General features: G+C 56.2%; 4 protein-coding genes across 5 annotated transcripts in view; 2 read left to right on the top strand and 2 right to left on the bottom strand.

Annotated features, from left to right (window-relative positions):
- The window catches only part of SCN4A (sodium voltage-gated channel alpha subunit 4), a 29561-nt gene extending 26701 nt beyond the window's left edge, over positions 1-2860 (bottom strand). Inside the window, exon 1 of one of the 2 annotated variants that reach the window (XM_052699622.1) lies at positions 2730-2860. The gene's annotated coding sequence lies outside the window, so the exon portion shown is untranslated. The remainder of the gene's footprint in view (positions 1-2729) is intronic. The other variant, XM_052699623.1, reaches the window with a different exon arrangement.
- A 2475-nt stretch (positions 2861-5335) lies between these two features.
- LOC128088798 (vasoactive intestinal polypeptide receptor 1-like) lies at positions 5336-12115 on the bottom strand. Its single transcript, XM_052699615.1, has 13 exons — positions 12020-12115; positions 10642-10756; positions 8713-8820; positions 8157-8266; positions 7913-8010; positions 7647-7779; positions 7155-7308; positions 6870-6930; positions 6587-6653; positions 6430-6521; positions 6166-6295; positions 5603-5644; positions 5336-5485 (listed from the first exon to the last, which is right to left on the bottom strand). The coding sequence occupies exons 1-13, from the start codon at positions 12083-12085 to the stop codon at positions 5393-5395; spliced, it is 1269 nt and encodes a 422-aa protein (XP_052555575.1). The 5' UTR covers positions 12086-12115; the 3' UTR covers positions 5336-5392.
- Positions 12116-14651: 2536 nt separating this feature from the next.
- On the top strand, positions 14652-17597 carry PRR29 (proline rich 29). Its single transcript, XM_052699550.1, has 7 exons — positions 14652-14724; positions 15422-15516; positions 15777-15873; positions 16544-16659; positions 16776-16954; positions 17045-17112; positions 17235-17597. The coding sequence occupies exons 1-7, from the start codon at positions 14652-14654 to the stop codon at positions 17264-17266; spliced, it is 660 nt and encodes a 219-aa protein (XP_052555510.1). The 3' UTR covers positions 17267-17597.
- A 671-nt stretch (positions 17598-18268) lies between these two features.
- LOC128088797 (1-acyl-sn-glycerol-3-phosphate acyltransferase alpha-like) lies at positions 18269-21551 on the top strand. Its single transcript, XM_052699614.1, has 6 exons — positions 18269-18658; positions 20162-20295; positions 20465-20640; positions 20754-20849; positions 21061-21133; positions 21294-21551. Exons 1-6 carry the CDS (start codon positions 18477-18479, stop codon positions 21524-21526), a joined length of 894 nt encoding a protein of 297 aa, XP_052555574.1. The 5' UTR covers positions 18269-18476; the 3' UTR covers positions 21527-21551.
- The last annotated feature ends 3476 nt before the right edge of the window (positions 21552-25027 follow it).

Below are 25027 nucleotides of genomic sequence, written 5' to 3'. Positions count from 1 at the left end.
TGGTGGCAATGCCATTGGCTGCCGTGGTTTTGTTTGTGGATATTTAAGGTTATGATGGTGCTCGAGTGCAAGGGGTGACACAGATCTTTGCTGATGGCTGGAGGAAAGATAATCCTGGTATTGTTTTAAGGATGCTGTGGCTTGAGAAAGTCCTGTGGAGCGCGTTTTTGCCCTTCCTCCTTCCCAAAAACAAAACAAAAAAAAAGGGAAAATGGAGAAAAATCTCAGCGTTTTGTTTTTGCTGGGAATAGTGCAGGCAGTGGGGAGCTGTGCTTGAAGATTTAACACTGCGCAGAGCAAAGCCCAGGGAGCTGCACGAGTGTTTGTGGGATTCGACGAGTTTCCAGCAGCAACTGGGACAAACAGCGCAGCTCCGGCGGGCGAAAGGAGCCCATTTATAAACAACTTTATGTCCCTTTCGGTAAGACAACAGCGCGCTGCTTCACAGCCTGATGTTTGCTATCCCCAGATATACGGCCGTGCCTCAATGCTTGGCTGTGACTGCATTACAAAGCCGACCTGGGAAGATATGCAAGGTCTCCAAGTTGTTCTCTTGCGGATAAATGCCCCTCCTGACCCCAAGGGGGATGCAGCCCCCTCTCAGCTCTCCATACCCGTGCTCTGTCTACAGGCTGCCCTGCTTTAAGGGTTGCTTTTTGCCAGCATTAAGCTGTGATTTCCAGAGGTTTTTTGGCGTCTGGAAATCCCCACAGGCGATGCTGTTCCAGCTGCCCTCCCAGTGCTGCTTGGTGCTTTGGTGCATTCCGGAATGCAGGAATTCAGGATGCTTCCAGACAGCATCTGTCATGCTGGGAGCAGGGCAGCAAAACGGGAGAGCTGCCTTTGGAAAACAATGCCATGCTCCTCAGTGTCACCACGGTCTCTCCGCTCGGTGGGGACCAGCAGAGGTCACCCACTGGACACACAGCAGCACCCGCACCGCTGGGACGGATGCGTGGCCTCATGCAAAAGGGCATGCTGGGTTTTCGGGTGGGATTTTTGCTTCCTCGTGGTGTGCTTCGGAGGAGGGACTGCCCCTGCTGTGAATCTCTGAGCAATGGGTGCCAATGGGCTTCCATGCAAAGCGTCCCTGTGCTCCCAGCTTGCTCTGCACAGCCAAATCCGCCGTGCTGCCCTCAGCATCCCTCTGCCCTTCCCCGTTTGGGACTCACGTTCACCACCAATCCCCCAAATCCAGATATTGCTGTCAGGAGGGAAGCCACTTCCTCCCAATCACCCCACAAAGGGAGGAACACACCAAGCTTCTGCTTTCTGTCTTGCTCAGCCCTTCTCCCCTCCTCCTGCCCCGTACCCATGAGCTGTGTGGAAATTAATTTCACGATATCCGCTGGTTGCTAATCATCCTGTATGGGACATGGGCGCTTTAATGCCCCCACGGTACCCCGCTGTACTCGGAGCTGGGGGTGGCACACATAGGCTGCAAGCTGCGAAGTCCTGGGATGCTCTGCTGCCCGCAGATGGAAATAGGAGGTTGCAACATCCCCCAGCAACTGATGGTAACCCCGTCCTGCCCGGGCCGGGAGCGGGGTGCCAGCTCATCCCAGAGGGGGTGACAACGGGCACCAAGGGTGCACAGTGCTGGGAATGGGTCCTCAGGATGGAGATCACACAGGCTTTGCAATACTGTGGTCCCTGCAGCACCACATCCTAAAGGATACCGATTTCCCCCCATTGGAATTGGACACCACCGGACCCAAATTGATCCACACTGGACCCTCGTGCCCTTATTTCTTGCATTATTCCTCCACCATCACCTACCACAAAGCACCTCCTGCTTCATGCCCGACGGCTTCTCTCTTCCTTCCCCAACTCCAGCAGACTTCCCACGAGAACACACAACCTCAGGGACCCTTTGCCCTGGGTGTGCACAACGCTCTCCAAATATTAGCACAGCTGAATCCCGTGGGACTCAGCGTCCCTTGCCCAATTCCCATAAAAGTGTCTGTTATTACATCAGGGATTTTCCTGGAACAGCTCAGAGCATCACCACCCACACTTGCATGGTCTCCATACAACAAGGACACGTCCAACCATCCTGCTGGTGTTCTGCAAGTGATGCTCAGTGATATCCACTATTAAATATTTTGCAGCACGTCTCCATATTTTGGCCACATCTCCATGCATGGTGTGGGCAGAGGACGAATCGTTTGTGCCCCGTGGGACAGTGACTGTCACCGTGGATGGGAGGACCGTGGTGTCTGGCCCCCCAAAACCCCCAAATGGGGGTTCTCACCCCAAATCAGAGCTGAATCCCATCCTGCTCTCCTGTTTTGTGCAGATTGGGGACGTAGAGGTGCGTCCCTGTGGGGACAGCGCCTTTGGAAAGGGGACACTGCGCAGCACAGCAGACCTTTCCTGCAACCTTGGCTTGGCCCAGGCCGGGTTTATATTTAGATCCCCTTATATTTAGGAAGAGAAGCCAGGAGAAAGGCGACTTGGGACTTTTCAGCCACCCCCAACCCTCAAAGCCACCGGACTGCCGGTGTCACCACAGTCACCGCGTCCCAGTGCCCTTCTGAGCACCGCCACCCCCCGTCCCCATCTGTTTTTGGCACGGGGGAGGGGGGGCCGAAGGCAATAAACCCCACAACACCCACCTCCTGCAGCGGTGCCCCATGGCACAACCCCAAGAAGAAAGAGGAACCCAGGGCCACGCGAGCCCCTTCCCAGCAGCCCGATGCTGTCCCAGGGCTGGACCCGGCGCTTACCGTTGGGTGGAAAAAGCGAAATCCCAAAGAGAGAATTTTCGGGGCCAGAATTTCCCTCTCCTTCGGCTCCTTTGGCTCCGCGAGCGCCTGTTGGCAGCGCAGCTGCTGCTGCTGTCAGATGGTCATGAGTGAAACCTGAGGACACGCGGATCCTTCAGGTACCCTCGGCCGTCTCAGCTGTGGCATTCGTTCCCCGCGGCGCCAATCAAGGGGGTGGCAGCGCCCGGCCCCGTTAGCACAGACCCTTCCGGGGTCCATCTGCTCCAACGTGCCCCAAAAAGGTCCCGCGACCACATCCCTGAGCGATGTGATGCTGCACCCATCCTGCTTCAGCACTTTGTGTCCCCATGTGCCGTGCTGTGCCGGACCCAGAAGTCACATCCAGCTCAAGGATGGTGTGAGAAGGTGTCCTGGTGTGTGTTCTGCCTTTCCTGGGGGGGACTTTGGGTGCTGTTCTCATGTTTTGGGGTGCACGGCAGGCGAGGGGGCAGTGAGGAGGGTGCAGAAGGTCCATACCCATCTCGTAGGGTTGGTCCCTTCTGGGGTGCAGCAACCACCTGGCCTGGTCTGAAGGCTCCATGCCACCCTTCTGCTGCCTCTCTGGCCCCAGACACCCCACAGCCATCTTCCCCAAATCAGTGAGCACCCACCACCAAGGGAAGAACCCCGGCTTTGCACCGAGGGGTTTTCTCCAAGCCAGCAAAGAGCAGCCCCGGTGCATTTGCAGGTGTAGGGCAGGGATGGGGACATCCCCCTGCTGTGGCTGGGGGGACCTTCCTCTTGGTGGATCCCAGCCCTACCACTCCTAGGAAGCCTTTATAATCTTGTGTTTTTCTTCGCACGCAGCCTAGGGCAAACCCTATGGGGAGCACGCGAGGATGGGAGCACCAGGATGTGCCCCTGGGGGCTGTGGGCACCGCAGGGTGGGCGCAGAATGGGGGGTTGGGGTACCCGGGGTACCCATGACGCTGAGGTGGGTGCAAAATCCAGCAGCGAAAGCGCCTTTGGGGTGGGAGAATGGGGTTTGGTGCCGAGCACTGCCCATGGGATCTGTGTGAGGCACATCCCAGAGCGGGGATGGAGATGGGGGTGAAGCTCTGCGGGCACCCAGCAGTGGGCAGCGAACCCCTTACCTTCCTCTCGTGGTGCTGGGGGGGCACAGTCCTTCGGTGCCGGCGATCCTGGGACAGCCGTAGGGCCGCTGTGGTTTCGGGGCTGTCCCGTGGATCTGCTGTCACCGCCCGCGGCGTAGGGCCGCAGTGCCACCCACCGGCCCCAAGCAAAACACCCCCCCGAGGCAAAACACCGCCCCGGCTGCATCCCCAGGGAATGGGGATCGATGGATTCAGCGCCATAGGGAAGACCCGGCCCCGTTGTGCCACCCCATATGGGCTGCTATAGGGCACGGTGCATGCAGGGGTGCAGCAGAGCTGCTTCTGGCACATTGCGTGCCCTCCATGCCCACCGTGAGCTCCTGCCTTGCAGGCACTGGGGGTACCGTGGATTAAATGCCTGGCAAGCCCTAAAATAGGGGATTTGGGGTGCTGTTTTAACCCCACTGCCAGCAGGAAATAAATGCAAACCCGATGCTTTGCAAAGCTTTATGCCCATGGTGACACTGAGCATCCCCAGCCCCAGTGACCCTGTGACCTCCTCTCCCCACCTGAATCAGCCTCCATGGTGAGCAGAGGGATATTTGTGCACCCAGGGGGAGCATCCTCCTGCTCACCCCACATCGGGTCTGGGGTCTGCTGCCCCTTAGTGAGACCAGGTGGGATATCAGGAGATCTGGTTGCCTGAGATGAGGACAGTCTGTGGGGTTTATTTAAAGTGGGGCATTTGGCCATGCGGAGAAATTACAACCCAGAAAGCCTGAGAAGCTCTGCTGAGATTGGTGGATCAGAACAGCCAGGAGAGGTCTGGGAAGGGGCATCTGACACCTTTCTGGATGCTGGGACAGCATTAACCAGGGCAGGAGACGGGGTGCTGTGAGCAGAATGGGCTGCAGTGGTGGCTTCTCCCACCCCATGATGGCTGCTGGAGGCTGTGAGTTGACATCTTCCCGTAAGGGAATGCATTTCTTAAGTAAAAAAAGGGGAAAAAAAAACATTGGTGGATCCCTCCAGTGTTGAAACCACCTCAGCTGTCATTCTAGTGCCAAATGAAGAATGCCAGGTGTCCTTCAAGCTGGTCCTCAGCTCTTAGCTGGTGCAGATGTGGGGAGATGGGCAGCTAAAACTTCAGGATATGCATTCCATCCCATCCCAATCCACCCTATCTCAACTTCATCCCAACTTCATCCCATCCCATCCCATCCCATCCCATCCCATCCCATCCCATCCCATCCCCATCCCATCCCATCCCATCCCCATCCCACCCCATCCCATCCCACCCCATCCCATCCCACCCCACCCCACCCCATCCCATCCCATCCCATCCCATCCCATCCCATCCCATCCCATCCCATCCCATCCCATCCCCATCCCCATCCCATCCCATCCCATCCCATCCCATCCCATCCCATCCCATCCCATCCCACCCCAAGCCCCCACACCACACATCCAGAGCCATGCACTTAAAGTGCAGGACCCAGAACCTACAAATCCCCTTCGGTTTTAGGACCACCATCCTTAGGGAGGGACGTCCCCTGACCGCCATCCTCATCAAGCAGTGAAGTCTTGGGTCGCCATGTTGAAGACGTTGCTCTCCATGGATGACTGCCACTTGCCCCAGTTTCTCTTGATCTCAGCCTGGACCTGAAGTGACACCAGGATTGGTGCTGGCAATTGGGGCACCCATAGGGTGGGAGCTGCACTGCTCCATGAGGGGCTTGGGTGCCAGCAAGGGGGATCCCGTGTGTGTTGGACGCCCACCTCCCCGTTCAGGAAGCAATACAGCAGAGCCACCAGGAACCCCTAAAAACACAGAAACAGCAAATTTCACCCAAAGAGAAGGGCTATGTGCACCCTACCCTATGGGGTGGAGTAGGATGGAATGGGATGAGGTAGGAAGGGATGGAGATAGGGACAGGATTGGGACGGAATACATTAGGAAGGGATGGGATGTGAAAGGATAGGGATAAGAAGGGAAGAGTGGGGATGGGATGGAGATGGGAAGGGATAGGAATAGGAAGGGATGGAGATGGTATAGGAAAGTAAAGGATGGAAACGGAGATGGGGATGGGATGGGGGTGGGATGAGGGTGAGAATAGGGTGGAGTAGGTTAGGAAGGGATGGGGATGGGACAGGAAAGGATGCGATAGGGTTGGATGGAATGGGATTGGAAGGGGTGAGATAGGAAGTGATGGGATGGGAGAGAAGGGATGGGGATGGGAAAGGATGGTATGGGAAAGGATGGGGCTGGGAAGGGATGGGGCTGGGAAAGCTTTTGGTGGGAGGGGGTGGGATTTCAGCTGCCCATCTCCCCACGTCTGCACCTGGTAGGAACCGAGGACCAGCTCAAAGTACAGCCGGGCATCCACACCAATGTGCTCAGGAAAGAGAGCAAACACCACGTAGTGCACCCCAAAGAGGGGGATGAGGAGCAGCGTGGACTTGGTCAGCCTCCTGTGGAGAGGACAACATCAGCAGAGCTGAATTTCGATGATTTCGGACATTTCGGTGGCCCTGAGCCACCCTTTGTGCTCCTCCAAGGAGACCTACGTCCCCCCAACAACCCAGGTGTGGGGAGCTGCCCTCACATGTACTGCTGCTTGTAGTTTTTGCTGATGTCTGGGGATCGGATCTTCTGCGCCAACATCCTGGTGACATTGAGGAAGATGAGGAAGTTCACCTGCCATTGGAGCTTGTCTCAGAGCCCTGCTCTGAATGGGATGCTTGGGGTGGGGACATACTCACAAATATGGCCAGGAGGATGGGAGCCTTGATCACCCACCAGTAGGGGCTGCTGTAGTCATCCCAGCACCTGTGGGAGAGGAGAACAAACCCGTTTACAGCTCAGGTCTCATTCTCCTGCCTCGTTTGCACAGGGGTCTTCAGGCCCCACCAGAAAGCAGACGCAGCATTAAAATAAATTGTTGCCCCATTCCTTCCATCCTGAGCTTCCCTAGCAAGAGGGTTGTCCCCTTGGCTTCCACAGGGGCACATGGGCAAGAGGAAGAGGAGAAGTGGCTGCCCTTACCCATGGTTGTCGTACTGCAGCCTGGTGGCCACCCACACACACAGCGTCAACATGGGGACACCTGTAGGGACACAGAGTCACCCCACGGCTCTGGCACCTCCCTCCAACCCTCGTCCACAACCCCATATCCTGGGGCCCTGGAGATGACAGCAGTTTTTTCCAGGGCTTAGAAAGGGATGATGGCCGTTGATGGTGACGCGTCACCTCCTGGTCTGTTCCTACCTCTAACCCAGCTCCTGGGTTGCACCCTGGGAGCCCCCGGAGGGGTCAGGGTCACCGGCTCACCCCATCCAGTGAGGATGTAGCACCAGATGTAGCTCCGGTCAGAGGTGAAGGTGAGCAGCAGCAGGGTCTGCAGGTACATGCCTTCCACCAGCAGCCAGTAGAAGTTGGCCAACACTGAATACTGCACAAAGGCAATGGATGCTTTGCACTTCACCTGTGAGGATGAGGCAGAGGAAAGGTTCAATGGTGCTGAGACCCAAACGGAGAGAACCTTGAGGGCGAGAACACTGTCTGTACAGACAAATCCCACAAAGAGATGCTGTTGTGAACCTCCTGATGCCCACCCAAGCCTGTCTGGGAGACATTTTTGAAGACAGTTCTTGATCTAGTGGTTGGCTGTCCTGCCCATGACACAGAGGTTGGAATGAGGTGATTTCTGAGGTGCTTTCCAACCCAACCATTCCATGATTCTATGACTCTGTAGTCACTGCTTCTGTGTTTCTTATTTTTGTTTCTTATTGCTCTGGACCAGCACACGTGTCAGCACCTCACCGTCGACATGGTGCAGTGGTCAACAGACTCATCAGAGAAGAGGACGGCGTCCTTGATGAGCACAGCAGCTCCACGTAGGATGAAGGAGGTGAAGAAGTGGATGTGGATGGAGTTCCTGGTACAGTGCAGCTTCCTATGGAAGAGACGTGCTGTGATCATGAGGAGAAAGGGAATTTGGGGGGGTTTTAAGACATCCACGGGGCATCTCTGGGAGGGAGGATCTGGACGCCTCCCAGCTCTGCTCATAGGTTTTCCTCCAGCCCTACCTGAAGCAGGAGAAGACGCCAATGGCCAGGAACAGGGCTGCCAGGGACGTGGAGTAGCCACAGGTGTAGAGCACCTTCATGGTGATGAAGTAGCCTCTCTGGAGGGAAAAGCACCAGCTAAAGCAGGTGATGGGAGTTCCATCCACGTTGGGTTGCACAAGGTTTGTGCAATCATCCAACCAAGCTCTGGATCCACTAAACAACAAGGGTGAGGCCCCTGGTAGACCTGAAGGCACCCACTTGCCTTGGCCTCGGTGTTGTTGCTGCTCCCGGCAGCCTCCAGCTCGCAGGCGCTGTAGTAGGGTGGGCTGGGGGGACTCCATCCCACCTCAGTGCAGTTCCTATGGATCAGTGCTGCGGGGAGAAGAGGGGTCTGAGCCACGTGCTGGTCCCAGCTTCTCCATCAGCATCCCAAAAATGCCCACCCGTACCACAAACATCGTGGCAGTGCCCAAATGCTGACACCCAGCCAGGAGCATGGTGGGCACCATGGGAGCACGAGCACACCTCACCCCTCTGTGCTGTGCCAACGGGGCAGCAGTTGGGTCTGCAGCTGGAGAAAGGGGCTGGGGACTGTTCTGCTGCCACCCAATTGGAGAAGGTGCCACCAAGCTCTGCCCAAGAGGGAGAGCATCCTCTGGGTGACGAGAGGGCTTGGGGACGTTCCTGATTGGCATCATCCCATCCACCCATCCTTTGAGCTGTGCTACTCGTGAGGTTTTGGACAAGTTGGAGTGATGGGACCAAGGGGACCGGGTTGGGATACCATAGGGTGAGCACTCGCACTCATAGCTCTGCACCTTTGGACTTCTTGAAGACGTGGGGGACATCAGGACAGGTGACAGCATAGGACTGACCCACAGGCACGGCTGGCCAGCAGCTCACCCCGTCCCACGCTGTGCGGCAGCCTACAGAGGGACAGGATGGGATGATCTGAGGATGTGGCCACCAAAGTGCCACCTCCAAGAGTCCTGTCCTAATGGAAGGTGACGGGAGGATCTGGGGGATCCAGGGGAGCCAGCAGCTTTCTGTCTGTGTGGGATGGCCTTGGACATCTCCCATCGACCAGGAGCGGTGTGGCCAGCAGAGACACTCCATCCTCTAAGAACCTGCAAAGGTCTCCCAGGATGACACAGGAGGGAGCAAAACAGAGGGAGGGGAGGATGGGGACACACCAAGAGCAGATGCAGCTGTGGGACATCGCCCTGGAGGAAGAAAGCAGTAAGCACCATGAAACTTTTGCTGGAGAGCAAATAGCCGCACTTCACTCCTTTCCCCAGCCCCATGTCAGCGTTTCAAGGTCTCCCAAATTGCCTTGGAAACGAGCAGGAGAGACCCAGACATCACACTTCAGGACAGCTCTCCTCGCACACGGATGTGATTAACCTTGCAGGTATACGTTATTAACCTGGAGCCACTTCTATTCCCAGCTAGGGAGTGTGGGCTCAGGCACGTTTAATTAGTTTCCTCTGAATTCTGCAAGGTATCTGGCCAGGATGGAGAGATCTGCAGGGCTGGCTTTGCAGCACTGAGGTATGTCTGCACTTCTGCAGGAGAATGAAGCACGGGATTGTGTCTGCAAGGGGTTGCTTTATTTTTGGGGGGCATCTGGATACGTCTGTGTGCTGTTCCATAAGTGCATCCATCTCTTGCAAGGCCAGTCAGGAGCTGCGCAGAGAATAAAGTCATAGGGATGGAGAGATCCCTCTTCCCACTCCATCTCCCTTTCCTGAGCTGCTGCGACCCCAAACCCCACATTCTTTATGGTTATGCAGAATGGGAACGAGCTTCCCAAGGAGAAGAAGTGAAGAGGAAAGGAGCGTTCCCCATTCCCTGATGGGACTCTGCTGCTCAGCATTCCCATGTGCTCACCATGGGCAGAGGTCGTGCTGTTGGTTGCTGCCCTGTTTCTGGCTGCTCTCCTGGTGGCACCTGCACACCTTTACACGGTTATCTGCACCCAGACAGCCCACAGCAGAATGCCAGAGCAGGAAACTCGTGATAAAACACTGACTTTAATTACTCTTTTCTGCCTCTTGGCTGTTTTCCTGAAGTGATTCCTTCCCCTGGCTGCAGAACGGACCTTTTCCAATCAATGTGGCTTTCCTGTGCTAAGAGGAGGCGCTTCGTCCCCGCACTCTTGCTTATGCAATTATGCACCTCAACGTGCATTTATTGAGGCGCTTCATTTCTACATTTGTATTATCTGAGACCCATTGAATGACGCATTTCTTATTCACTGGGAGATAATTTTTACCCAGAATTTGAGGCAAGCTGCGTCGGGGGATGGAAATTGAATCCGGTTAAACAAAATGTCCGAAAGCAGCGCTTTAAAAATGGTTAATTTATTATTATTATTACCTCCCCCCTCCCTCCCCTCCCTACTTCCAATTAGTTAATCTGCTTAAAAGTCCCGGATATGTAAAAATTGAGTTGCTCAAAACACGTTCTGCCGAGTGAATCAGGGAGGGGAAAGGGGTGACGGGCGCTGCGCAATGCTGACAGCGGTGAGCAGGGGGCAGACGGGGGCACAGCGCCCTGCGCGGCAGGGTGAGGGTCAGTGCCACAACTGCGGGGCTCTCCTCCCCGATGGCTGTTTGCACACCGTTGTCCCCCAGGTGCAATCCCGCTCCCCTCTCTCCTTCCTCCTTGAGGCTCTCCAAGGATTCTGCCGCCCCTCCACCGCCACCCAACCCCGCAGCAAACCCTCTTCCCATGTTGGTTCTCACCTCGCTGCCCACCGGGGGGTGGTGTTTGGCTCTCGCTCCTGATGGCCTGCAGGCACTCATCCTCTCGCTCTTGGAAGTAGAGGACGATGGAGCAGTCGGGATGCGTCGCTTGCACCTGGTGGGGGGGGATGCACTGGCTGACCCCGACCCACACCGCCCCATTCTGTGGCAGCTGCCCGCAGCACAGCCCTGACATTTCCCCAGCTTTCAGCTGTTTGCTTTGTGCACATCATCAAGAACCACAATTAGCTCTAATTCCCTCCTAGGAGCTTCAGGGCACCACTCAGACACAAAAACAGAGGGGCCAGCCCAAGCGGAGAACCACAGCGAGGGATGAAGAAGCATTTGTTGAGATAAATTTACTGAGCCCATCTGCCCCTCAACAACCCCCCTCAGCTTTTGGTTTGTGAGCAGAAATGATGAGCGCTCCTCACAGCCAAACGCACCTTTGGAGCCAATCCACCACCGTGCCTCAGTTTCCCCATATGGGGAAGGGGCCGATGCCATCGCTCTCCTTACAAAGCCCTGAAGCACCCCGACTCTTTTTTTTTTTTTTTTCCTTCTTAAAAAAAAAAGATTTCCTTTTCCTTTTCCTTTCTCTTCCTCCCTCCCTTCTTTTCTTTTCTTTTCTTTTCTTTTCTTTTCTTTTCTTTTCTTTTCTTTTCTTTTCTTTTCTTTTCTTTTCTTTTCTTTTCTTTTCTTTTCTTTTCTTTTCTTTTCTTTTCTTTTCTTTTCTTTTCTTTTCTTTTCCTCCTCTCCTCTCCTCTCCTCTCCTCTCCTCTCCTCTCCTCTCCTCTCCTCTCCTCTCCTCTCCTCTCCTCTCCTCTCCTCTCCTCTCCTCTCCTCTCCTCTCCTCTCCTCTCCTCTCCTCTCCTCTCCTCTCCTCTCCTCTCCTCTCCTCTCCTCTCCTCTCCTCTCCTCTCCTCTCCTCTCCTCTCCTCTCCTGCCTTTCCCTTTCCCTTTCCCTTTCCCTTTCCCTTTCCCTTTCCCTTTCCCTTTCCCTTTCCCTTTCCCTTTCCCTTTCCCTTTCCCTTTCCCTTTCCCTTTCCCTTTCCTTTTCCCTTTCCCTTTTCTTTCTTTCTTTCTCCCTCCTTTCCTCCCTTCCTTCCCCCATCCCTTCTCCCAATCCCCCATATCACCAAAACACACACAGCAGCACTGGCACAACCCCACAGCACTCCGTGGAGTTTCCTCCCCATCAAGCACTCTTGTCCCACACCAAGTTGGTGTCACAACCCCGGGGTGGGATGGACGTGCAGGGGACACCTGACCCCCTGGGCTCACCCCACCAGGACTGTGGGTGCTGCACTCTCCACGGTGCCACAGGCAGGCACCGCCACCCCGTCCCCCCGTGATCCCCCCCCTGGGACACTCTTACCTGCAGCATCAGCAGGGCGAGCAGCAGCAGCACGCAGGAGCCGGGGTTCAACCACGGGCACCGCATGGTGGGAGGCAGCCCCGTGCCACCCCGCTCAGTCCCCGAGGGGCTGCGGACGGCCCCGCTCCTCCCTCATGGCCCTGGGCACGGGGTCCCGGCTCCAGCAGTGACCCTGCTCCCCTCACGCCTTTCCCTTCTCTTTCCCAACCCTGTCCTTCTCCCAGATCCCCCCAAACCGCTTTCCCGCAGCCGATGCTCAGTCCCTTACAGAGCCCCTGACCCTCTCCCTGTGCCCCCCAGCCCCGCTGTCCCTGCGCTGCCCACAGCTCCGTCTCTCAGCCAGACTGAATGTCACAGCCCCGGAGATGTGCAGGCTCCGCCTTCCGCTCCCCCTCCCCATGCACGGGGCTGAATGCACAGATCACCCAGCCTGGCACTGCCCCACCACCCCTTTATCTGCACCCCTTGGGGTCCGGCCCCCCCAGTCGGGCATGCACAGCGGGGCTGCAGAGCTCTCTTGTTTGCTACTTGGATGCTGCTGAGCTTGGAAACCTGATGTCCAAAGGGTTTGGGAAGCGGGGTGCAGGCAGGGTGCAGAGGGGGGCAAAGAAGGTGGGCATCCCAAAGGGGATGCTGCGATGGTGTGCACGCAGCTGTGACAACGCGTGGCCTGATTCATGCCTGCACACAGGGCAGGGGCCTTCCTGCAAGTCCTTACCATGGGGGGACGCCCCAAAATCCCTTCCCAAATGCCTCTGCTTACCCAGAAGGGCTGCGGGCTGGGTGCGTGGCAGGCAGGATGACCCGAACTCTGCCCCATCTGTGCATTGGCCAAAGCCCTCAGCAGGCTGCCTCGTCCTCTAGAAATCTCAGAAAAGTGCAATGGGGCACTGCGATCTCAGCTGATGAGAACGGCTGCCAAACCAGAGCAGAATGGTTGTACTGAGCACCCAGCACAGTTCACCTCGTCGTCCAAAGGAGCGGTAGCACAAATACAGCTAAAAAATGCAAAGGAAGCAACCAGGCCCTTTATATTTAAAGCCATTTGTGCGGTGTTATTAGGAGTGACCGATGCTGCTCTTGCAGGCACAGCTCTGATCCTGCAGTTCTATTGACACAAAGAGCCTCCGGGACCCGGACAGCCTCATTACCATCTCATAGTTTCCAGCAAAATGCTAACACCCAATTTCAATCATTTAATTTTCCAACAGCACGGAAACAAGCAATGAGTGGCGGCTTTATCAGAGATCTGAAAGCAAATAAAATGGTTCCGGGTGCAAATAAGCCCACACTCATGCTGGCACAGTGGAGTGGAGGGGGGAAGGAGGGGAGTGTTGGCCCCAAGACACCCAGGTGTCCCCACAGAACTGGTTTCTTTGGTGCCACCTGGTGGCACCCAGTTTGAGAGGTGGTTGGCTTCGATCAGTGGGAAATCAGCCTCTGTGCTCCGGTGATGCAGCAGCGCCATGCATGGGATCACAGTGGGACCGCCATAGAACTGCCATGGGACCAAAATGGGACCACCATGGGATCACCATGGGACCAAAATGGAGTGGAGCTGCCACAGGGCTGCCACGGGACCACCATGGGACCACCGTGAGACTGCCACGGGACCAGAGGGCCGAGCATCCCTGCTGTCTGTGTTTCCTCATTGTGGGGTCTCTCCAGATAGGATGCGATGAGGGACATTGCAGGGCCCATGCAAGGCCGTGGCCCAAAGTGAAGCTGCAGGTGGAGCCCACCCTAAGCCAGAGATGGGGCTGAAGTCCAGGCTGTGAGCTTGATGTAAGGTGAAGATTTGGGATTCCAGAGCAAGAAATCCCAGACATTCCCCAAGAAATGCCCAAGGCTGAGCCCCAGCTTCTGCCCTGTGTTGTGATGCATTGGGGCTGGGGTGCACCGGACCTACAGCGGCTTGGCACTGGGTTTGTCTCAGTAACACCCTCAAAGGGGACTGGGATGCTGTGAAAGGTCTCAGGGAATTCCTGCTGTGTCCCCTTGTCCTACCATGGCAAGAAGTCTTCTGCTGCAGTGCTTGAATCCTTGCAGACGAGAACAAGATGAGCACAGGCACGACGGACACGCAGGCTGTGCTCAGAGCACGCAGGGCTCTGCCAGAAGCAGGGGGTAATCAGCACAGTAATCAAATGTGCAAATAATGGGAATTTGGGAGCTATAACAAAAGGCAGTGAAACAATCCAGAGGGGCCTGGAGAAATTAGGAACATGGAGTAAAGTGTTATCAAGTAGAAAATGGTCCCTGTAGAGCCAAGGACTGGAGTCTGAGCAGCTGACTTTGCTCCTGCCATATGGAGGTGTCTCTGGTTTTGGGGCTTTGCTGGGATCTGTTCCCACTTCATGAGCAGAGCTGGCTCTGGGCTGCAGGAAATGTTCCCAGATCAGTGCTAGGGGACACTTGGAGGTTTGGGTTGAATGTTGATGAGAAAATCACGTGGAAGGGCAGTGGAAGAGCTCACGGGGGCAGAGGAAAGATGCCAGAGGACATCGAGAGGATGGGGAAAAAATTACATTGCAGTGGGTTTGAATGCTAGAGGACGTTTGGCCATCCATGAGCACCAAGTCCAAAGCAGCAGCTGAGCAGTGGCCCCCACCGCACCGTGCCTTGGTCATGGATGGGGTCAGAGTCGACAACTGTAGGGTGGGTGGATCTTCATCCTGCACCCACGGAGACCCCACAGGTGCACGGTGAGGACACAAATGTCTGAGGGCCATCCATGGGGCAGGTGGATCTTCATCTTCCAACGCTGAAGATCCCATGGCCGCAGGGTGCAGTCTCAGTGCTGAACCCCATCCCCACACCCCTCCCAGTGCTCCCACATAGAAACCTGCCCCAGGTGCAGGTGCCACCCGGCCCCATGGGGACTCACTGCTGCCTCCAGCTGCTTTCTGTCAGCTTTCGGTGGCGCCTTTCAACACATCCCAGTCACCGAGCCAGGTGCATGAGAACACGTCCCACCAGCCCCCATCCCCATCTGCCAGGTGGCTTTTCCCTGAGATCAGAGGCATCTCCCCCCATCCACGATGGGTGGCCTTGAGGAATGGAGCCTTGGGATGGGGGGATTTTAAGGAAGACTCCTAAACCAAGTGGCCAAAGCCATGGGATGCTGCTGGTGGGCCCGCGGTGGGGCCGAGTCCTGGCACCAGTGCTCCAAAACACTGGGACCAGTGCACAGGGCTAGGAAGAACCCACAGCTCCGGTTCCCTGCAGAGACAAAACCACCTTTGAGGGGACACAACCCTCCTTAGTGCCACCCCCTTTGTGGGTGCGGTGTCCTGGGGACAAAAGCAGGGAGAAGCAACCCGGGGTTACACCTGGAGCAGCCCAACCCACTGGGAGGGTTTGTTTGCCCTCAGCAGCTATAGCAACGAGCACGAGCTGCAGGTGCTGCTCATCTGGCCATGGAGCTTGGGGCAGCAGGGAGTGCCAGTGGGGTCTGGGGGGATGCTGCATCAGGAACCTACGTCATCCCACATAGGGTGAGCCCCAAAGATCAGCCCAGGGGATGGCGGGGAGAATGCGGTGGGTGGGAGGCGAGGGGATGGAGTCAGGCTTTGGTTTGCAATCGGCTTTCTGCAAGATGCAAATGCTCTGTGCAGAACCCCAAGGAGGTTCCGTGGGGCCGTGCCCCTGGGGCAGTGTGTGCAGGCACGAACCCTTGGGAAGAGGGGCCCGGTGTGAGCTGCCCCCTCCTCCAGACCCCCATCTGTGGGGCTTTTCTCCCCCTCCTCTCTTTCAGCTCCCACCTGTGCCGATGTCCCCGCAGCCACTGACCATCATCCAGCAGCTTCCCGTGGCCACAGCCCATCCCACCGGACCCCCACACCTACGGGGAGGTGCGTGACCACAGCCATCCTGCAGCCCCGTGCTGAAACCATCCTCGTGTCTTCCTACCTCCAATCGCAGGGAGAAAAGGGCGAGCTCTACATCACTCCTGCACAAAGCCAGCAGGGCCCTGGGGACGGCCCACCAGTGGCTTTGCAGGCACTTTGTGGGGGGACTTCGTGCCTGCAGCAGATGGGGTTGTTTTAATGGGGGTGTTTTAACGGAGACGTTTTAACGAGGATGTCTTAATTGGGATGTCTTAATGGGGATGCACCAAGGAGGCTTTGCCAAGTCCTGTGTGCTGCCAGGACCGCAGCAATCCTCCAAATGGGCGGAAAGTCTGCAGCCTCCAGCACCACTAATCACCTTTTGTGCGCAGCCGGACCAGATGTTTAATCCCATTTGCCAATCAGGAAAGGCGGAACGATCTCTATTTTAAAGCTTTACCCGAGCAAAATAATTTTTAAATGCCATCTGGGGCTTCCAAATTGGGGTGTGGGGCTGGGTTGGCTCCTGGTGCTTGGCATAGGGACAAACCTTGATGCTCTCCCAAGGGATGCACCCGCACTGCCCATCCCATCCCATCCCATCCCATCCCATCCCATCCCATCCCCATCCCATCCCATCCCATCCCATCCCTCTAATCCCTCTCTGACGCAGAGACCCTTTGCTCCCCGGCAGATTTACTCGAGCTGATGATGATTCAGAACTCCCAAATGCACCAGGTGGTGATGAACAGCCTGGCGGTGTCAGCACTGGTGTCCTTTGGGTTTGGGCCATCTCCAGCCACTGCCCAGGTATGGGGTGGGACTGATGGGTGCCCTCTGCCTTCCGATCTCCTTGGGGTTTTGGGGCTCTTTGTGTTGGTTTGACCCCCAGCATGGATCTTATCTGATTCTGTTCCTCCCCACAGACACCCGCTGTGCCTTTGCAGCCTGGAGAGGAGGAGAAGGAGGAGGCGGCCATGGTTTTCCATCACCACTACATCCCATATCCCAGTTCTGCTCCCCTTTGGGCATGGCCACTCCAGGATCAGGCTATGGGACCGGCAGCCGTGCGGCACCTGAGCACAGCCGCAGAGGACAGGGAGGTGTGAGTAGCTAGGGAGCTCTGGCACAACCTGAGGGACGTGGGACCAACACCAGGTGGGCACTCACTCCTGTCCTCATCCCTCTCCATCAGCCCCGTGCCACCTCCTCCACCCCCCAGTGCTACGGGGACCGTCGGAGCCAACATCCCACCAGCACCAGGTAACACCTTTTCCCTGTACCTTCCATAGGAGGTGCTGCATTGACCTCCTCACGTGCCCAGCTGGGGGCTGAGCCCTGCCTGCTCCCTCTATCCAACCTCAGTCCGTGCTTTCCCCCTGCAGAGTACTACGACATGCTGGAGGAGCGGCTCTGAGAACCCAAGGGGGCTCTTCCTGCACATCCTCATCCTCCAGCCCAGAAGATCTTGCAGGGTGCCCCATGGTACTGACAGTTTTGGGGAGAGAGATGAAGTGCCTGGCCAAATGTGTTATTTTGGTGTGTGCGTGTGCTGTTTTGGTGCACGGATGCACAATTTTGGTGTATGGTGCCAGCCCAGGTGTCCCCAGTCTCCATCAGTCCCTTCAGCTCCCAGTGCAGCACATCGCCTGTAATTAATTTGCTTTGTTAAGAAAGCACCCTGCTGACACTAATTAAGCATCTGTCGTTAACCCAGGCTGCTGGCCCTGTGCCTGAATGTGGGGCTTCCTCCAAGCAAACGGGGTGAGGGAGGGGGGCTGTGAGCTCCTTGGGTGAGCATGTGGGGTGCCCATGGGGGCTATGAGGTGGTGGTGGGGGGGCTGTGGGGTGCGAATGAGGGATGTAATGGAGACCATGAGCTGAGTGTGGGGTGAAACCATGCTGATGTACAACGCTTTGTGTATCCGTGCAGACAAAATGAGGAGGAAGAGAGGAGTCACCGGGGGATGTCCCAATCTTGGATATGGGAATAATGAGAGGAAGGGAGGGAGGATAGTGCAATGGGGATTGCAACACATGCAGTGGAAGTGAGCCCTGGAGCCCTCTTGGGGTGACACTGGGCTGAGCAGCACAGAAGTGTCCCATGGCCGGGGCTCAAAACGCGCAGCACCAGAAGCGGGGAGGAGGAATGGGGGAAGGAGCACTGGAGAGCACGCACTAGGGCAGTTTTGCTGAGGGCACATCATTGTCAGAGAGCTGCTGGGATGCTGGCTTTAACCCAAGGGCCAAAGGAACCGGTGGGTCTGGGTGAGAGTGCACAGATGAGGCAGTGGGGCTGTGACCCCCCCCCAGATAAGAAGTGTTGGTGAAAAGCCACTGCAGTGCTTAGTGGCCCAGCAGGATGCATATCAGCACTGACTCCTCATATGACCCAGGGTCTCCAGCGTTGACTCACCCCTTCTCTCCACCCTCACCTGCTGTGCCTGCCTGCCAGCCCTACAAGCCTCTGTGTGGGGCAGCTCCTTCCCTGGACCAGCCCCGAACGCCCACACACCGCTCTGCTGAACCACTGGCTTCGCCTGCCCTGCTCCCGGCATCCCTACTCTCCACCCCAGCTCTGGGGACGCCTGCTGAGCTCCCCAGCATCCCCACACCCCAGCGGCACAATGGACGTGGCCCTTCTCCACGGGCTGCTGCTCCTCCTCATCCTCCCCGTGCTGCTTTACTGGCACAGTGCCGCCTTCCACTACTTCTGCAAAGTGACCTTCTTCAACATCTGGGTCGTGACCATGGCGACTCTCCTCTCCCCCTTCGTGGCAATTCGGGGACGCTGCGTGGAGAACATGAAGTGAGTACGGCTTGGGGTTGTGCTTCCAGCATGGAAACATTTGGGGCTTGGTGGTGATGGAGCCATGGGGACTTGTGGTTTTGTAGTCGTATCCACAGCCAGGACTGCAAGTTGAGCCCTGGAGCCGCGACGAGTGCTGTGGTCACGTCTGTGTGGTGCATCTGCACACTGTGGTGGGATGTAGTGCTGCTGTCCATGGCAAGCAATGGGCACACCGTGATGGGGCACACTGTGATGGGGCACACCGTGATGGGGCACACTGTAATGGGGCAGCCAGCTGGGTCTGGGCCATCTGATCCCCACTGGATCAAGGAACATTAAGGGGAGAACTGGCCATTGCATCGCTGGCTGCCACGAGGGACCAGAAGGGTTTGCAGCACTCATTAGCAGGATGCACATACATGCCCACATCCCTGGCAGTGCATCCCACTTTGAGAACAGGACTCCAGGATTTCCTGATGCCATCAGCTCGGTGTCCCAGAGAGATGCCCAGGTGCTGCCCCATCGCTCAGCCGGGCTGGGGGTGGTGGTGGCCATGATAGCATCTCTGAGCAACACGAGTTGCTTCCAGGGCTGACGCAACCCTGGTGCTGAATTCCTGGCCATGATAGCATACTGGAGGGATGTAATTGTGTCAGGATGAAAGACGAGCCTGTGGAATTTCCAAGCTCAAGCCATCACGTGTCAGTGCAGGCAGATCCGGAGCTCTTGGCGGGATCGCAATCAGAGTTTGGTGTTATCAGTCCCCTCGTGCAGCTGTTCTCCCTCGTTCTCTCCTTGCAGGAATGATGCACACACACGTGCACTCCCTATTGCTTTGATCCCTGGTGCAAACGCTTCCGGCTCAGTGGAAATCCCTGCCATGATGCAGCTGTGACTCATGGTGCCTTGTCTCATCCCACCGCCACCTCACATCTGCAGCACACCCAGCTCCATCTCCTCCTCCTCAGCCTCCAAATCACAACGCCTCCGGCTTGGAGCGGGTTCCTGCCATTAGTCCTGGCTTTGGGGCATGCCACAAACCTCTTCTCTTCTCTACCTGGTGCTGAGCTTTTCCTTACCATCCTCTCTGCATTAAATTTGAAGCATTCGCTGTTGGATGCGAGACCCTTGGCACAGATGCTCTCCGTTGCTATGAGTTGGAAAGTGCCCCATTTCAACGTCAAAAGTGTATTTATCTCCAGCACGGGTGCTGCAATCCCCGTTGCTCCATCCTCCCTCCATTCCTCTCGTTACTCTCATACTGAGCGTCACCCTTCATCAGCACTGCCGTCCCGGTGTCACCCTTCCTGTCCAAGCCTTTCTGGATGGTGACACGGCTCTTCCTCGTTCCCCATCCAACTGATAAAACCTCCATCTCTTGCTGACTTTAGGCCAAGTGAAGCAATTCGGAATTGCCCTGATGAGCAAAGATGAGCTGGTTCTTGCCTTCCCTGCTCTTGTCATGATCTCCTTCCACCACCCTGTGTCAATCTGCTCCCCACATGTGTCCCTCTGCCCTAGGCTCCTCTGTGCTGTGATCCGGCCCCTCAAGCACTTGTATGGCATCAAGATAGAGGTGTTGGGTGCCGAGCACCTGAATCTCAAGGAGCCCTATGTGATAGTTTGCAACCACCAAGCTTCCCTTGACCTGATGGGTACGTGCAGGGGAGGGGAAGGTTTTGTCACCATGTGGGCAGCCTTTGGGGTTGGGCTGAGCTCGGGGCTACGGGTGCAACGCAGAGAAAGGGTTGGGACTCTATGATGTGGCTGGTGATGGGAACCACGAGGCAGGGGCTGATCCTTTCCTTCCCATCCATCCTCCAGGAATGGTGGAGGTCATCCCCAAGCGCTGCGTGCCCATTGCCAAGAAGGAGCTCCTGTACATGGGCACTGTGGGCTGGGCCTGCTGGCTCAGTGGCATCATCTTCATCGACCGCCAAAGGACCGGAGATGCCATTGATGTCATCTCCCAGACGGCCAAGACCATACGGCGTGAAAATGTGAGCAGGAGAAACTGGGCTGGGGGTAGAGGGGGTTCAGGGAGGACCACAAGTGTCACGGTGGGGAGGTGGTGCCTGGGGTCCACGCTCGCATCTCACCCTGTCCTGTGCAGCTCCGAGTGTGGATTTTTCCAGAAGGCACCAGGAACCAGAGCAGATCCATGCTGCCCTTCAAGCGTGGGGCGTTCCACCTGGCTGTGCAGGCTCAGGTAAGGCAGCAAGTTGGGGTGGTTATCTCCCACAGCTCACAGAACATTCTCCATCAACTGCCCTTGGCGAAGAGGGGTGGGGGGCATTAGAGTCTTCTGGGAACTGCAGGTCCCAGGGAGGTGGCAGGGACCTGGGGCATGGCAGGAGCTAGAGTCCTACTGGTGTTAAATGAGGGGGGGAAGGGACTGCATGACCCTCCATCTCCTGCAGGTTCCTATTTTCCCCGTTGTGATTTCTCCATACTGGGATTTCTTCAGCTCCAAGGAGAAGAAATTCACCCCTGGTAAGTTGAGGACAAGAAGCCCCATTGCAGAGGCTGTGGGGATGGGGCGCGTGAGGGCTGGAGGTCTTCATGAAGGATTCTGAGGTGCATGGAGGCGTCCAGTGGTGGAGGATGCTGGTGGGATGACCTGGCCTCCTTCGCCTCTCCTCTCCATTTCCAGGAATGTTCACCATCCGAGTTCTCCCCAAGATAGAAACCCGTGGCCTGAGCCCAAAGGATGTCCCGGGGCTGACAGAGACTGTCCGCAACATCATGGTTGATGTCTTCTCTGAGATGTCTGCAAATCCCTGCAGGGATCAGCATGTGGAGCTTCCTCTGCTCCCAGGCACTGGGGCAACCATGAGGACTGACAGCATGTGGCGTGAGGAGGACACAACTGGGACCAGTGATTAGGCAGAGCTCATGGGGACGTCAGGGGGGTTGGGTATCTGGTACCGGGTAGAACTTGCTACACCCTTCTCCATTTCTTGTGGTGTGGTTCACCCATGGGCTCGTTGCAAAGGGTTCCTCTAGTTGTGCTGTCCTCATGCACTAATCATGAGGAGGGTTCCAGGACATGTGGGGAGTGGAGGGATGCGGGGAGGGGGGAAATTGCTACATTAGAAGAGCTTCCTCAATGCAGAACAATGAGATGAAGGTGCAAAATTAAAGAGTTCTCTCAGCTGGTGTTCATGCATGGTGTCACGCCTGAGCTTGGGGAATGAGGGCAGGGGGGGATGGCCGTGCTGCACGTGGAGCATCTCTGAAATAATGGGCAAACCGTGGCCAAGATAATGCACAGTGCTTGGGCTCATCATTGCTGTTCTCAGAAATGGAAGAAATTCTGCAAAACACTGGAAATCATCCATCCCTGTAGAACGGGCTGGGCAACACTATTAGCAGCAGTGAGCTGGAACTCTGCAGGTTGGGAACCATCCCATGGAGATGATCAATAGCAGTGGACACACGGAGGACCTGATTTCCCAGGGTTGCTGCTTGCCTGCTGCCATGGGTTGTGTTTGGCTGCTTGGAGCTTTGAAACCATCAGGGGTGGGGGACTGGGTGGTTAAACGTTGTCTCAGCTGGAGAACTCGTTGGGTTTTACTTGCTGCATCAGGGAGGTAAGGATGAATGGGAGAAGAGGAAGACTAAACTGAGGGCTCAGAGCTTACCTTGCCTCTGTGTTCTTCCCCTGGGTATGGGGTCCAGAACAGCCCTGACCTGCCTGCTGCTCTGCATTCTGCACCTCAATGCTAGAGCAGCTGCATGGCTGCAAGCCCTGTCCTTGTCCATCTGTCCATGCTGGGTGGGATGGTGGGTGGTCTCAGCTCGCTTCCGGTGCTTGGGGTCAGTCCTCATCCTGAGTGTGGTTGCCTGGTTGGGGTGGAGGTGCTCGGGGTGCTGCGCTGTCCCTGTGAGGGCAGAGGGATTAGTGCCTGTGGTTGTGGAGCACTGGGTTTTGGTGGAGGTCCCTGCCCACCTCTGCTGTGGAGATGTCCTCTGCCTGGGAGATTTGTGGTGAGGTTCCCCTGTGTGATCTACTACTCGCATGGGGGCAACGTGCACAGCCATCCCATGGATCTGGATGAGCCAATGTGCGTTGCCCTCAGCCTGAGGAGCAGCCATGGCATCCCCAGCGTCACCCTGGAGGAGATGGGTCGCAAGAGCCTCCAGCTGGGCTGGCCTCTCTTCTCCCATATCAGTGACCCCAGAAAGGGATGTCCTGTCCACTCCTTATGTCCCTCCATGGGGAGGGGACACAGGCTGTTTTGGGCAGGCAGTGACTTGAAGAGCAATGGGACACAGGGTATGTATAAAGAGCCTGTGAACTCTTTTTCCATCCAAATTCCTACCTCAGATCTTCCTCCATCTTTCGCCTTCCATTCCCCACTGTCTGCCTCTCCAGGACAGGTTAGCATGCTTTATCAGTGTCTGGAAAGCTGTTACTATCTTTTTCTTACTGGGTCTTTCTGTCTTCGCTCCAGTTGCTACTTGCCTGGGTAGGGCTGTTCTACACTTCTGCAGGGATCAGGCAAAGATCCCAAGTCCATCACAGTGCAGACAGGAATGGCAGATCTTCAGCCTCTCCTATTCGCCTTCAGCCATTAAGAGGGATGTTTTTACTAAAGATGTGTATTCCAGTAGCACCCAGATCCTGGCTTATACTGGTTCTGCTCACACTACAACTCCCTGTCTGCACCTGCAGGGAAGGTGAATGTCACCGTCAGCACCCAGGCCCTACACATGGAGGAGCTGTGTGGCACTGAGGTGCCCATGGTGCCGGCACAGAGGGACGTGGACAAAGCTGCTGGTTGTGAAGGTGAACCTGGATGGTGCTCAGTTTGCTCATCTTTTCACACCATGCATGGGGCTTCTCCAAGGACAGCTTGATCCATGTGGTCCTGAGCTCTCCTGGACAGGCAGACAGTGGGGATGGGGTCCAAGCAGGCTCTGCTTTGGGTCCTGAGCTCTCCTGGCACATCAGTGGCTGGGAGGACAGCGAGGATATGATCCAGATGGTCTGATCGTGTGTTAGAAGGAGGAAGGGTGTTTCTGGGATGGAGGTCAGGACCCTGGCCTCACACATACTGTATTTCAGCCTTCACAAGGTTTATGTGGAAACTGCAGCTTCCTGGCCGTTCCGCTCCTGATTCTTTGTACCTACCAGGCAGCTGAGGTCTCAAACCTCTGCCCATTCCTGCTTCTTCACCCCCCATGCCTACCTGGAGCCTTCAGCAATGAGGTTGGGATGGGGACTACAAAAGCCGCTTGCAGTCCCTGCTCCTGCCTGGCAGCTCCCTCACCCTGTGTGCATCAGCGGCCGATGGGGGACATCTGCTCTGCTGCCCGCATGGTTGCCCTTGAGCTGACACCAGTGCAATTCCTGGAAAAAAAGGCAAAAAACCTGGGGATCAATGCATGCCTGAGATTTGAGCCAGGAGCAATGGCTGGACGTGGGGAGGATGGTCTGGGCTGTTCCTGCTCTGCCAGGCTGGAATATTAAGAAAAATGCAAGAGAGGAAATAGAAGCAGCAAAAGGTTTTTCCTGCAAGAAAGCTCCTTGTCTTCGGGCTCTTTCCCAGCATCCCTGGCCAGAGTCATCCCTAAGGGCTGGCACTTTTTGTTCTTGGGTTTCAGTGTTCCTGTCCTGTTTAACGATACATAAAAGGGGCCGTAGTTCATTTGCATTCACTGTTCACTTTGTTTTGCCAAATAAAAAACTGGAACTAGAACTGAAAGAGTGTTTGTTGCATGGGTGGCAACACCTGCATCCCCAAGTGACAAATCCTCCCTGCAGTATTTCCCCCCGGGGACAGATCAGGGAGGCAGAGGGCCTCATATCGATCTGCTCATGGCCTTGCTGTCTACGGTCCCCTCCTTTATCCCACCCCCATGCCTCAGATGGTTTATGGGATGGCCCTGAGCTCGCTGTCACATCATGCCATGCTGTACGGTAGGACACTGACCCACACCCACATCCGGGGGTGGATGGATGGGCTGGGGGCCAACGTGCAGTCACACTCCCCCCCTTGTTTCTTCAAGGACAGTGGGGAGCCCATGGAAAATGGCTCATCTCCATCCTGGCTTCCAGTGCTACCGCCTGTTTCGATGGGATTGGAGGAAATGTGGCAAAAAGGCAGCCCGAATTCTATTGTTTGGGAAAACTGGAAAGACCTGGAAACAAACCCTTCTGAGAAATTGCCATTGGCTCACACGCTGTACTGCCTAATTTCATTTTGAGAACGTGGCCCTGCTCCCTCCTATCATCACTTCCCAGCAAAGCAGTGTAGGAAGGTCCTGCCCCCTGGTTCTGAGCCTCTCCAGCCCACGGGAACATCTCAGATTGCAAAAATCCATCATGGCCTTGAACCCAGGATGGCAAACATTGCCCTGATTATATCTGCAGGTCCACAC

This window comes from Tympanuchus pallidicinctus, unplaced genomic scaffold, assembly GCF_026119805.1.
Source record: "Tympanuchus pallidicinctus isolate F22 unplaced genomic scaffold, pur_lepc_1.0 scaffold37, whole genome shotgun sequence".
NCBI classification, from domain to species: domain Eukaryota; kingdom Metazoa; phylum Chordata; class Aves; order Galliformes; family Phasianidae; genus Tympanuchus; species Tympanuchus pallidicinctus.
This window is presented reverse-complemented; position numbering and strand designations above follow the sequence as displayed.

Excerpts from the sequence above, each read along its gene's own strand:
- LOC128088798 (XM_052699615.1), bottom strand. The coding sequence starts at position 12,085 with ATGCGGTGCCCGTGGTTGAACCCCGGCTCCTGCGTGCTGCTGCTGCTC. Across the intron at positions 8,267-8,712 it reads CGTCTTCAAGAAGTCCAAAG|CACTGATCCATAGGAACTGC; the intron begins GTGCAGAGCTAT and ends TTCTCCCCGCAG. Across the intron at positions 6,522-6,586 it reads CCATCCTCCTGGCCATATTT|GTGAACTTCCTCATCTTCCT; the intron begins GTGAGTATGTCC and ends CTCCAATGGCAG.
- PRR29 (XM_052699550.1), top strand. The coding sequence starts at position 14,652 with ATGGGGTCAGAGTCGACAACTGTAGGGTGGGTGGATCTTCATCCTGCA. Across the intron at positions 14,725-15,421 it reads GGAGACCCCACAGGTGCACG|GTGCTGCTCATCTGGCCATG; the intron begins GTGAGGACACAA and ends CACGAGCTGCAG. Across the intron at positions 17,113-17,234 it reads CAACATCCCACCAGCACCAG|AGTACTACGACATGCTGGAG; the intron begins GTAACACCTTTT and ends TTCCCCCTGCAG.
- LOC128088797 (XM_052699614.1), top strand. The coding sequence starts at position 18,477 with ATGGACGTGGCCCTTCTCCACGGGCTGCTGCTCCTCCTCATCCTCCCC. Across the intron at positions 20,296-20,464 it reads AGCTTCCCTTGACCTGATGG|GAATGGTGGAGGTCATCCCC; the intron begins GTACGTGCAGGG and ends TCCATCCTCCAG. Across the intron at positions 21,134-21,293 it reads GGAGAAGAAATTCACCCCTG|GAATGTTCACCATCCGAGTT; the intron begins GTAAGTTGAGGA and ends CTCCATTTCCAG.